At 36.7% G+C, this 13,885-nt stretch overlaps 1 protein-coding gene across 3 annotated transcripts; it reads right to left on the minus strand.

Annotated features, from left to right (window-relative positions):
* Positions 5,924-11,679, minus strand: LOC109209693 (O-acyltransferase WSD1-like). Of its 3 annotated transcripts, XM_019373037.1 has the most exons (7): positions 11,284-11,679; positions 10,145-10,774; positions 7,732-7,798; positions 7,250-7,338; positions 6,864-7,073; positions 6,416-6,553; positions 5,924-6,289 (listed from the first exon to the last, which is right to left on the minus strand). In XM_019373037.1, the coding sequence occupies exons 1-7, from the start codon at positions 11,524-11,526 to the stop codon at positions 6,143-6,145; spliced, it is 1,524 nt and encodes a 507-aa protein (XP_019228582.1). In that variant the 5' UTR covers positions 11,527-11,679; the 3' UTR covers positions 5,924-6,142. The 3 variants fall into 3 exon arrangements, with proteins under 3 accessions (XP_019228582.1, XP_019228651.1, XP_019228709.1); XM_019373106.1 differs by lacking the exon at positions 6,864-7,073 and having other exon boundaries at positions 11,284-11,667; XM_019373164.1 differs by lacking the exon at positions 10,145-10,774 and having other exon boundaries at positions 5,936-6,289; positions 11,284-11,628.

Consider the following 13,885-nt stretch of genomic DNA (forward strand, 5'->3'; position numbering starts at 1 on the left):
AATCAGTTACAATGTCGAACCCTCAAGATAACCCAGGCACTCCTCTACAACCTACTCCCTCTTATTCATCCACACCTCCTCCACCCAACACAACCCCTCAACCTAGGAGAAGGCGAGTAAAAATGCTTGCTCGTAAAACGGTGGAAATCGGTGCTCTTTCAAAGAAATTGAACGAGAAATTGAAGTCAAGCCAAGCCCAAGATTCTGAGAACTCAGACGATTCGTTCAAATCTGCGAGTGAGGGGGAAGGAACTGGGTCTTCTGATTCTGAGAAGGCTCAAAACTCCCTTTCTGAGGTACATTCTGCTTTGGCTGAAAATTTAGAAAATAGGTTTGTTTTGGTGGGGTCTGTCAGGAATGTGGAATTTCCTGAATTGGGAAGGAGAGGAGGTAAAAATAAAAATGAAAAAGAAAAAGAGAGAGAGGGTGTATGTAGTGATGTGAGGGGAAAAGGGAAAGGAGTGGCTGGTTCATCACCCACTTCTGAATTGATGGTACCAGCTATCTGTGGGGTTGATCATGCAACTATAGAAGAAAGTGGCAAGAAGTCAGGGGGGAGTGGTTCAGGGGAGGCTGCTGAAGGTTTGGTTAATCTAAGTTCACAGGCAGGTGAACCTGGTTCATCTGTTGAGGAGACCCTAGCAGACCTTCTGAAGAAAGTGGGTGCTAGCTATGATCCAAAGAAAAGGAGAACCCCAACACCAAAAGCCCCCAGCACTGCAAAACCTTCCAAGAAAAGAAAGGCTTCTTCCCCAACAACTGCTGAAATTCCCTTGCCAAAGGGGAGAGCCACAAGAATTATGGTGAATAAAGTGAGAGTGAGTTACAAAAGGCTTTGGCTGAAAGCAAGAAGAAGAGGATGGATAAAGGAAAAGCTAAGGTTGCAAAGACTTCTGTGTTGATGTTGAGGAGATGGAACGGGTCCATCAGGAGGAACATACAACTGTGGAGGTTCAGATCCCCAAGCCTAAAAAGACTAAGACTTCTTCCAAGAAGTCTTCATCTGTGTCTAAGGCTGCTGAACCTTTATTGGCCAAGAGGACAAGGTCTGCAGTGAAAAACAAACAAGTTAAAATTACTGAAGATGAGGAATGGAGTGGTGAAGAAGAGAGTGAGTCTGGTGGTGAACAAGACAAGCTAGCCAAGTTTGGAATAAGAAAATTTTGAAGGGAAGATTGCTGAAAGACTTGGTGGAACCAGGAATGGTTCGTTTGGTTGATGCACTAGCTGTTCAGGGCTGGAAGGACATGGTCCTTTAGATGGATGGAAGGCTAGCCAGGAATGAGATCATTGAATTCATGGCAAATGCAGAAGTCAAGGATGGCAGAGTCACCAGCCAAGTGAAAGGAGTTCAAGTGACCTTCGATGCAGAGAAGCTAGGAGAGATTCTTGACATCCCTGTTGAGGGATATGATGACTACACTAGGCAAAGATGGCCAAGTCTGGATTCCCTTCTTTCTGCCCTTGAAATCACTAGGAGATTCTGTGATGTTGAAGAAGTGAATGAGGTCAAGTTTGTGCACAAGATTGAAATGAAGCCACAACACAAAGTCCTCTTTGAGTTTGTCAACAAGTGCCTACTGCCCAGGCAGGAAAGAAGGCACATTGCTAACTATATGGACTTAGTTCTGATGGAGTGCCTTGAAAGTGGAAGGCAAATCAACTGTCCTGCATTCATCATCAAGCTACTGGACAGGGTTATCAATGGCTCCAAGGCCCATGCCATCCCATATGGATTTATTCTGACTACTGTTATGGATCGGTGCAAGGTGCCTCTGAAGAAGTGGGAAATGGCCACAAGCAAGGACCACTTTGGCATTAATACTCTGATTGCTTGTGACTATCTAGTAAATGCCATTCCCAATGAACCTGGTTCATCAAAGAAGACACCTGTCAACAGTAAAGTCAGGGCTCTAGTTCAGGAAAGTGGGACCAAGGATGCTGAGATAGATAGGTTGAAGGCTCGCTTAGCAGAGGTTGAATCTGAGAGGGATGCTCTCAGATCTGAGCTCACCAAGGAAAAGGAGAAGAATGATGGGATTCTTCAAAATATGTTGAACCTTCTCCAAGCCCAAAACCAACCCTCTAGCTCCTCCAAGCCTTAGAACTTCTAGCCTTCATCTCCTGAACCTGTCTAGTACCACAAGTGACCCAGATTAGGGATTTCTCTTTCTTTTTGCTTTCTGTTTGTGGATTGAGGTAGCAACATATCTTCTATTAATGATATCTACTATTTTTGCTCTTGTTCACTATTAATATTTCCTTGATAGTTTAAATATGTTTGCATGATTACTGATGATTGATCCATGATTGCACTTGCAGTTGCCCCAGTGGCCATGAGTAATTGTTAAAATTCTGGGACTCACACTTTGTTTATGCAACTTTTTGATGATGCCAAAAGGAGGAAGAGATATTGTGCTTTGAATATTCTGAATAAATGATGTTTATAACCTAATGAACCTGGTCCTTGATGATAAGTAAATTTTTCTAACTTTGTATTGATGAATAAGCTGAGTTCTGACAGGGCCTAAGTGAGTGAGAAGCACAGAGTTTGTCATCATCAAAAAGGGGGAATTTGTTGGCCCAAGTAAAGGTGAAGTTTTGAAGACTAACAAAGGAACTTAGACATGGACCAAGTCCATCTTGTGCAACACAGTTGTGATCAACTCAAACATGTGAGATGCACGTGAAGGAGATAAACCTAACTTATCAAAAGTGATATCTCCTGATCATGATCGAAAAGGTTGCATATTGGATAAGGAGAAAGACTCCTTACATAAAGAGGACATGGTTTAGGAAAAGGATAGAGTTAGAGTATGAGATCAACTAGAACTCTTCCACCATGGAAGAGTAGCGTCTATATCCTAGTCAATCTCTTATTGCTAACTCCTTAAATGTCAGTGTTGTTCTTTTTTACAGGAGTTGTACACAAGCAGAAGTTAAACGTGAATTGAGAGCAAAATAGCAATGCAATTTTTCAAGCAATTTATGTGTGATTCAAAGTTGTCGCAACAGTTGAGGTTGTGTGCCACAACGGGATTAGAGTTAGTCCTAGGTTTACAAAAAAGTTTTTGTAAATGCAGTTTTTGGCTCAGTGATTTTAGTGGAGAGTTTGGGAAAATCCTACTTGTAGGTAGGTCGTGGTTTTTTCACCTTTTGAGCCAGGTGTTTTCCACGTAAAATCTCTGTGTTCTTTATTTTCTGTAGTTATTATTCTGCAACAGTAGTAATTGGAACACATAGAAGAACCAGGTCCTTCTATAATCAAGTTAAGCGAAAATTGGGTACCACACAAATCACCCCCCCCCCTCTTGTGTGGTATTGACGTATAAAACATCACTCACCATAAGAAACAATAGAAACGGCACGGCATCCCCCTTCATGCATTAACTCTCATAATTATATTACGACATCACTCTTCGTGCATTAACACTCAAATCATGGCATGGCATCACCCTTCGTGCATTAACACTCACAAGTATGACACGGCATCACCCTTCGTGCATTAACACTCACTCACAATATCGTGCACGGCATCACCCTTCGTGCTTTACACTCTTCCTCACCCAAACAATAGAAACAATAACATCCCGGCAAGGGAATCAACAATAACCAAGCTCATTTCAACAGTTAACTCCACAATTTAAGTCTCAACTTGAGTCAATACTCAACAATTATCCAATACCAAGAAAAATATCATAGGACTTGTTCAACATGGAAAATCATCAGTTTAAGCATGAACAATACGTAATAAGAGACATAACGGTCACAGTATAAGACTCACTTGCATGCTCAACATCGACGTATTGATACTCGTCACCACACCTATACGTCGTATTCAACACTAACACGTAGCAAATAAGATAACAACACTTATTCCCTCAAGCTAAGGTTAGACCAAACACTTACCTCGATTCCACGGCCAAACATAAGCCTCGAATACTGCTTTTCCTTTGATTTCCACTTCCAAACCTCCCGAATCTATGCATAATTAATGAATTAAGATCAATGAACGCTAAATAAACCAATTATAATGTATGAGTATAGATTTTCCAATGTTTTCCCCAAAAAATCAAAAACCGACCCCGGGTCCGCTTGGTCAAAACTCAAAGTTCGAACTAAAATCCGAGTACCCATTCACCCATGAGTACAAATATGTAATTGGTTTTGAAACCCGACCTCAATTTGAGGTCTAAATTCCCAAATTCCGAAATTCATAAATTCTACCCAAGAACACCTAATTTCCCATGAAAAACCTTAGATTGTGAGATGAAATCATGTAAAAAGATGAAATAGGTTGAAGAAAGTGAGTTAGAAATCGTTTACCTATGATTTGGGGAAGAACTTTCCTTTGGAAAAGCGCCTATGGGAGCTTAGGGTTTGAAAATTTGGGAAATGAGTTCAAAATCCCGTCTAAGACATGTTTTGATCAGTTGCAGATGTCGCATTTGCGACAGGAGCTTCGCAATTGCGAAACTCGCAAATGCGAGACAGGCTTCGCAAATGCGAACCTGCTGCATGTCTGCTACTATCGCAATTGCGAACCTTTGGTCGGAATTGCGAAGGTTGCCCCTCCCTGATGACTTCGCAAATGCGAAGGTATGTTCGCAAATGCGAACTATGCTGGCCCAGGGCTTCTTCGCAGTTGCTAAGCCTGTGAAGCTCCCAAATGCGAAGCCTGATCACGCAATTGCGAGATCAGAGGCCTGTAACAAATACCAGTTGCAACAGCAGATTTTCTAAGTCCAAACTTACTCCGTGGCGTACCCAAAACTTACCCAAGCCCTCGGGCTCTAAATCAAACATGCATACAAGTCTAAAAACATCATACGGACTTGCTCGTGCGATCAAATCGCTAAAATAACATCTTAAACAATGAATTTAACACCAAAACTCATGATTTTCTTAAGAACACTTGAAATTTTTATTTTCTCAATCGGACGTCCGAATCACGTCAGATCACTTTCGATTCTCACCAAATTTCACAGATACGACTTAAATACCATATCAAACCTTATCGGGCTCCGGAACAAAATTACGGGCCCGATACAAAAGAGATCACACACTATTCCATTTCTAAAAATCCTTATATTTTCCAGCAAATAATTTTCTTCAAAAATTTATTTCTCGAGCTAGGGACCTCGGAATTCGATTTCGGGCATACGCCCAAGTCCCATATTTTACTACGGACCCTACGGGACCGTCAAATTACGGGTCCGGGTCCGTTTATTATAAATATTGACCAAAGTCAACTTTAATCAATTTAAAAGGCAAAATTCAATAATTTTCTTAGATTTCACATAAAGGCTTTTCGGAAACGCGCTCGGACTGTGCACACTAACCGAAGAGAAAGAAAATAAGGTTTTCAAGGCCTCGGAACCCAGATTTGAATTCTAAAATAAAAGATGACCCTTTGGGTCATCACATGGGGTGTTCTTATGTACTCTATACATCAGTGATTTTTATTTTGATCTTTACGTTTTACCCGCAAATTTAAATTTCAGGCATTAATGATTAATTTCCAAAGCTATATATATTATAAACATGATGACTATAGTTGAGCTATTAGTAGACGAAAGTGTAATCCCTGAACCATATCAATTGGTGGACGACCTTGAACAATCTCTAAAGTTTATTAAGGATATTGTGTAGAGAGAGGTCTTTTCTATGAATAAAAAATGTTTGACAAGAAAACATATCCTTAGTTTGCTCTTCTGGTTTTATAGCTCAAATATTACAATTCTTATTTTTTTAATTTTGTACAGTCAAAATCTCTCTATAACAGCTTCGTTTGTTCCGACATTTTTTGGCTGCTATAATAAAGTGTTGAATTGGTTCCAAAGAGGAATTGAATATTATAGTGAAATATTATTATAGAGTATTGTTGTTATAGAGATGTGTGATTGTATTACAAAGAATACAATTAGACCAAATATATATAGTATTTTCTTTATATCTTATAAATAATTAGGAAAGATCTTATTGACAATAATATGGTACACAAGCACAATGCTTATCAACGCCACAACAATATCAACCAAATATAATATTTTGAGCAATAAGTGGTACATATGATAAATGCATGAATCATCAAATAAGGACCAAATCATACGATTAATTGAGGAGTTCTTTAATGTGTAAGCTAGTCAACTTTGGTTCTCCATTTTGAGAGGGCAGCCTCTTTGATAAGCCTGAATGACTCAAGGTTTGGGTCTGGAATTATTCCTTCATCAACTGCTACAGCAAATGTTAACTTCTTGGCATAACTACACCCATGAACCATTAGCCCCTATAATATAATATGCATTTGAATTTAGCGAATGTTGACTTGAGTAGTTTTGTTTTTCAATTATATAACTGATCTCAACTAGTTTGTGATTCAAAAACGGTTGCTTGATTGATGGAACAAACTTACAGTGGGTTGTCCATAACATGTTGGCGCAAGGAATGTCAATGGGTGGCCTGAGCAAGAAACTTCTTCTGGCGGACCGGCTACATTTGAAAAGATTAGTGTTGTTTGAGATAGAACTCTTGCAGCAAGAGTTGTCGCACCCTATGTGTGAAGAAATAATTAAGCAAAACATGAGTTAGGTCTAGATTTCAAGTTTCAACGACAATTAAAAGCATCTCTATTTTGCTTGATAATTTTAGTGCTTTTTCACTTTTAGCTCGTGCCAGACATTATTTATATTCGGTAGCCGAAAAAGTATATAAAATTTGTATAATTTTTGTATATAACATGTATATATATACACACACACACAGAATATATAATTTTTTTAGCTATTATTTTGAGAGCGGCTATATAATGTTATTTTTCCATAATTTTTTTTTAGATGTAAAGAGAGAGAATGGAGTACTACCTCAAATCCAAATAACTTAATTAAGAGTTGTGAGAAATAAAAGGTGCACCGAGACTCAAGAGAATGCTTCTTTCGATCCATTGTTGTCTTAGCTTTGAGAACATAGTCGAGAGGATTATCTAATTGTGATATAGATAAGGGAATTATTACAAAGCCAAAACAATTTCCTTGTATCACTATAGCATTCTTCTCAATCATTTCAGCTACAGTCTGCCATAATAATCATGTGAAATCAATTGATAATTAGGCAGATATGTTTGCCACAGTAATAACACAGTAATCAATCTTTAAGCAAAATATTACTGCATCAATATCTTGTGAATACTAGTTATAAGTAACCTTGGATGATTTTTGGTTTTACATTCGGTAGATGAAGAAATACTTACTTGGACTCCTAAAGCTGGTCTCAGATTCACTACAACATTGGCTCTGCATCTCATTTTTTGTGGTGAAAACTTCCTCTTCCCTTCAATTTCTTGATATGGTCATGTTAAGAATAAACACAATAAAAACTTTAACCAGCATGGTTTAAAGCAAACTTTACGTCATTGTTACACACAACCACAAATATATGACTTTTATACCCCCAAAAAAAAAAATATGACTCTCAATTTTAATTCCTTAGCCAAAAGAAAGAAAAAGAGTAATTCCTTTGCGAAAGGAACCATATGAGTCGCACCTAACATGATTAATTCATGGATTATGAGGGCAAGAGATTTCTATTTCTATTAATTATATTCGCTTGTTTCCTTGGTTGATGTTCCTGATGAAACACCTATATGCCCTTAATAGTATGTTATTGTCGTATTTTCATGTAAAAATTCGGTAGCAAATTTCTTTACAAGTACATAATGAGGAGTTTAATTACCGTATCTTCGATGGATATAACGAGACAGAGCTGCTTGTGTTATCCCCAGTATAACATCATTAACAGTCTAAATTCACAATAGCAAAAAGAAAGAAGAGCTTAAGTCAGATAAAGGCAAAAACAGTGAAACAAAGTTCAAATTAGCATCAACGAGAAGATAGAGAATACCCACAAATCCAGCCCATCTGAAGGAAAATTCTCCTAGACAAGTGTGTTTTTGGTATGAAGAAATTTAATTTCTTGTTTGAAAAATACTTTTTCATTAAAAAGTCATTTTTCAGAGTTTAGTTAGCAGAAAATATTTTTCTATCAGATATGTAGAATTTTTATGATACTAAATTATTAATCTTAGGGGGGGAAAGTACAATTAATGCCTTAATGGCCTACACAAGATTTCATGCAAGCAAATATCTCTGGCTATGGTTACAATTCGATTAGTAATTAAGTCGGTTTGGATCTAGGACTATTAAGTATGTTGATCAAATTTAATACCCAAATCTGATCTGATCTGATCTGGACCCCTATATAGTTGCTAATTAACATTGCATGCATGTAGACTACATGCATGTAGGGTGGAGGGGTGGTGCAGAAAAAACGGAAAAATAGAAAATAGGAAATACAATAAAAAAGAAAGTAAAATTGGGCAACTAAGTAAATTTCTAGATAAGTTGGATTGAGATCTCTTTGTTTTGGGTGAGCTTTATGGGTTGTATTTGGGCTACTTCATGGTTCAGAATGGGTTATAAAAAATAATGGGTTAACTTGGGCTCAACCCAAATAGACCCATGAGCTAAAATGTTTGTATCCCAACTCATTCATCTCTGGACGGGTTGGATGAGTTTGGGCTCAAATTGCCACCCATGCATGTAGTGGGGGAAGTGCGCGGTTGGCCACTAATAACACATGTTTATTTTTAAGCCACCGTTTAAAATGTCTTTAGTCTTTAGCCACTGCTTTAATAAACTTTAACTTCCCGGACGAAAATACCCTTCTGCTCATGTCCTTAACTTTTGTACTTAACTTCAGGACTTCAGGACTACATGTCCTTAACTTTTGAACTTGGAACTCTAAGTTCAGGACTTCAAGACTACATGTCCTTAACTTTTGAACTTGTAACTCTAAGTTCAAGACTTCAAGGCTACATGTCCTTAACTTTTGAACTTGGAACTCAAACTTCAAGACCAAGCGTCCTTAACTTTTGAACTTGTAAATCAAAGTTAAGGACCTATTGTCCTTAACTATTGAACTTGTAACTGTAAGTTAAGGACTGCTTGTCCTTAACTTTTGAACGTGTAACTGTAAGTTAAGGACTGTTTGTCCTTAACTTTTGAACTTGGAAATCAAAGTTAAGGACCTATTGTCCTTAACTTTTGAACTTGTAACTGTAAGTTAAGGACTGCTTGTCCTTAACTTTTGAACTTGTAACTATAAGTTAAGGACTACCTGTCCTTAACTTTAGAACTTGTAACTGTAAGTTAAGGACTGCATGTCCTTAACTTTTGAACTTGTGTCCTTAACTATTGAACTTAACTTTAGGAATTCAGGACTACATTTCCTTAACTTTTGAACTTGAAACTGTAAGTTCAGGACCATGTCCTTAACTTTAGGACTTCAGGACTACATGTCCTTAACACAATTATCTTTGTCCTCAACTTTTTGGCTTTTTACCATATTTTTCCTAATTATCTGTTGTTTAAGAAAATCTAAAAGTCACTTCTTTTGAAACCAAAGTCACGTCCTCCCACGTTGTGATTATTATGAGTGAAATCAAGCAATTCAACTCCTGAAAGCAGACACAAAAGAAAATGAGAGGCTCTAAAAGCAGTAATGAATTCGAAACCATTAATCCCATTTTCTTTGTTTTCTCTATCAAATGGTCAGCTCCTTCTCGTTCTCTTCTGACTTTTGAGAGAGATTTTTTTTTCCTCCTTTTTCTCTGGATCTCACTCTTTTCCACTGTCTTAAATGATGTGTTTGAGATTTGGGACACAATTGATGTCCGAGAGGATGATCAGTAGCTAATGTTGTCAGGGGGTCTTTCTCAAGTTCGATGCAAAGAGAGAAGCGAGGGTTTGGGAAGAAAGGCAATGGAAGAAAGGGTCAAAATGTCTTTTTATATTAATTTTAATAAAGTAGTGGCTATTTTTGCTCAACATTAGAATTGCTGGATAAAAAATAAATACCACCTTAAATAGTGGCTACCCCACGCCATTTCTACGCATGTAGTTCAAATCCATATCAAGCTAAGGAACTACAAGAAAACGATATTTTCCGTCCTACTTCAATAAAAAGAGAATATTAAAAGCAATCACGAGATAAAATAAAGTTTCCCAAACAAGAGATTAAATCCATGAAAAGGGATTAATGTTATCCATCCTTGGATTTTAGGTTTATATTAATATAGTATACTTACGGAGTTTGTTGAATTCTTTATGAATTTAATGTCGTCCAAGCTAATAGTCCGATAGATAAATCTCAAACGAGTAGACAACTTAAATCCTTGTGGAACTGTGAAAGGTGACTGAGAGTCTTTCAAGAAGAGAGCAGTCGCTACAAACAACAAAACATCAATAATTGTATTGAACAAAAGTCTGATGCACCACCACAACTTTACGAGGCACTGCCATATCAAAGACCGAATACTTCTTCTGTTGTTTGACAAATTTGATTTGCCCTTGGAAGATGAAGAAGAAGAAACGAGGAGTGTGGGCAAAGAAGTAGGATCCGAGGTTTTCCGAAAACAAGAGAGTAAAAGCGAAATGAGGGAAACTCCATCCCCAAGAGAATGATGAAAACGGAAAATACAAGTAGCATCTGCATGGGAGGTTTTCACGTTAAGGATGTGAAGATCCCATAGAGGTTTCGACATGTCTATAGTGGTCGTGCTTAGGTTTGATATGTATTCTTCTACTAATTTGTCTGCTAAGTGGGAATCCATATTATTGGGGATTGATTTAAGGTCAGGGACTGTAATATGATCATCTATATTGACTGTCGTGGGAACCCATTTCATCTTTCGGCTGTCATCACTTTCATCTACAGCCTGTTGATGTTACAACACAAACTAAGAGGATCAGATTTTATTCAAACCTTGGATAGAGTTTACACTACCGTGATATTAAACGTAATTACGAGAAATTGTCTATATATGAAATGTGAGTTGTTAGTCTAATCAATTAACTTGCTACTATAATCAATTGATAGTGTAAAAGCTGTTATACATATAACTTTATATAAATTAAGTGCCAAAGGCCCAAAACTATATGAGATATGGAATATTTCTCAATAAACCTAAGCTGGCTAAGACAACCTAGTGGGCTAGTCATTGACTTCGTAATTACAGTGCTTACCAATTTTGTATCCAGGACCTTCCAGGCTATATAGTATTAGTGGAGCAAATTTTATCATTTCAAATTATGCTATGCCTAGTTACTTATTACCCAATATATATCTCACACACCTTTTTCTATATGTTTGTACCTTATTATTAGTTCTAACAGTACACTAATAGCTATTACTTAATCTAAATGGAACATTGAGTTAATTAATTACCTGCAAACTCGAAAACCGCGGATGTTTAAGCAACTTGCCTTGTATTTCAGCTTTCATGGCGTCAACATTAAGTGGTATTTTCCAACCCATGATTGCTAAGGTGTAAACATTGTAGTTTGGTTCATGAAACATTCTAGAAGTTGGACTCATGAGTAATGCTTCAGGTTCTTCTTCATTTTCATCTAATTTCTTTGTTGTTCGTACAGGTTCCATGAGAACCATCTTGTTTTCATCACGCTCCATATCTTGGAACAAATATTAAGTGATGATGACTTATTTATCTACGAATTTAAGCAAATATTGCTGATAAAAGGCTCCTATTATATAGAGAAGAACGAAAGCTTTATTGGGTGCACACAAGAGTAGATACATTTCAACCGTACGAGGAAGCTTTCATCATTGAAAGCACACAACTGTCTTGATTATCTAGTTTTGGAAGTCTAGACAGAGTAGTTTAGACTACTTTTAGTGAAATGTATAAAGGGGTACTGACTTCACTCACATGAAGAATGGAATTAGTTATTGTCAAATTGACAGCTATCTATAAGCTACCTATTCTATTTACGAAAAAGGGCCTAAACTACCCGACTGGACTTGGTACAAATATATTTTTAGTCCACCTATTAAGTTAAATACGAGTCCGGAACCAAAATGTTGTTCTTTTGGACTCAAAGAGCCAAAATGTGTAGAAAAAAAACATGGTGACCAATTTATATATAGCGTCTTTTTAAAAGACGCTACACTTTAACGGCCGTTTGGCTAGTTAAGTATAGTATCTTTTAAAAAGACGCTATATAATATAACGTTCTTTATTAAGACGCTATATATGTTATGTGAGCCCACAAATAATTCTATGGGCTTAACTGACATAACAATAATTCAACTGGGTATAGCGCCTTAAGCTAAGACGCTATACCTGAAAAAATTAAACCCCCGGACTGATTTTTGGCTTATTTAAAGACGTTAAGGATTTTGTAAAAATCCATTCAGAAATATTCTCAAGTCTTCTGAAATTTTCTTTGTTAAGTTGTTTTGTATTTTGTCATAATGTCTGAAGAGCGAAGAAATAGGGTTTCATTATATTGGGGGTGGGGGGGTGAGGTTGTGGTGGCGAATAACTCAGTAAGCTATAGTTTATCTCCACATTGTCATGTTAAGGTTCTACTTACAATGGAGTACGAACATTGGTATCGTTGTTATGTAAAAAAAAAAATGAGTGTGAGCAAACGTTCGGTGAATATTAAAGTAACCGGAAGATATCCATATTCTGTGACTCCGCAAGGGGTTGCTTGTTATGCTGAGTTTAACATCGAAGACGATGAAACTTTGAGAGATTTTTTGAGAACTCCGGATGAATGCCGGGAATTTGTTGTGATAAAACTGTTGAAAATATAATGTACGTCAAGGCTGAAGACGTTCGCAATAATGAGGTTGCGCAAAGTAGGAATATCCCTCAATCATCAGGTGGTTATTTTGGAGCAGTTTTATTCGAACAGGTTCCGGCTGAAAGAGTTTGGCCGGATCTAAATGTATCTCCACGGGTAAGGGTGGGCATAGTTTGGGCAAATTCGAAATTCAAACTGAAATCTGAATTTTTTGGATTGGATTTGGATTGTCATTTCTTCAATCCGAAAATCGAAAATTCAAATCGAAATTCTCATATCCAATCCGAACTGCCCGAACGCCCACCCTATCCACGGGCGAATGAGGAGCGAGGAAATAATTAGTTTATTATTGTATATGTTAGTTTATTAATTTATATGCTGATTTTATTATTTTATATGTTTGTTTGTTACTCACTTATTTTTTACTATAATAAAATTAAATAATTATTTTTCATAACTATACACGATTTAATTATTAAATATTCATATAACAATACTTAGTTTGAAAAATATTGTTGTTTTCTCGTGTTATTTTCTTACGTTTGTTGACTATAATTGGATATAGTTTGTGTTTGAACTATTAGCTTTTTGACGTGCTTTTGGGTATAAGAGATACTTAAATGATTAATTTCTCTAACTACAGGAATATTACGCTAAAGGGCACTACGTTTTGCTACGCTAAAAGGGCACTACATTACAAATACGAGCACCACATTAGGCCATAAGATACCACTACAGGGAACTAAAGTAACAATTTATCTAGTTTACTAGCCTTTTAGCAAATAAATTATCTAAATCGGATAAAAATAATAAATCAATTTAATCACAAAACAAGCACGAAAATACATATACCACAATAAAAAGTAACTAATTAACATTGTTTTAACAACTAATAACAATTTCTCTATTTTATTATTTTTTTAGCACGCTAATACTATAGTCCGGATAAAAAATAACAAATTAGTTAAATCGCTAAACAATCACAAAATACCATAGAGCACATAAAAAATAACTAATATGCATATTTTATACGAGTTTTAACAAGAACTATGTCGGGATACCTCGATTTAAAATTTTTGGAAAATTGATAATTTGGTAATTTGGAGCCGAAACAAGCAACCCACTCCGAGATAACGCCTTAGCTAGCACGTGGATCAAGAATCTACACTTTTTCTGGGTCCGGTGGGCTCCACTCGAGGTTTTTTTAATTAAAATGG

The sequence above is a fragment of the Nicotiana attenuata genome, chromosome 1, assembly GCF_001879085.1.
Source record: "Nicotiana attenuata strain UT chromosome 1, NIATTr2, whole genome shotgun sequence".
Lineage (NCBI taxonomy): Eukaryota > Viridiplantae > Streptophyta > Magnoliopsida > Solanales > Solanaceae > Nicotiana > Nicotiana attenuata.

Bases quoted from the DNA above. Each gene is read 5' to 3' on its own strand.
- LOC109209693 (XM_019373037.1), bottom strand. From the start codon at position 11,526: ATGGAGCGTGATGAAAACAAGATGGTTCTCATGGAACCTGTACGAACA. The intron at 7,799-10,144 runs GTAAGTATACTA...TTGTGAATTTAG, and splicing joins TAAAGAATTCAACAAACTCC to ACTGTTAATGATGTTATACT. The intron at 7,339-7,731 runs GTAATTAAACTC...GACCATATCAAG, and splicing joins TTATATCCATCGAAGATACG to AAATTGAAGGGAAGAGGAAG.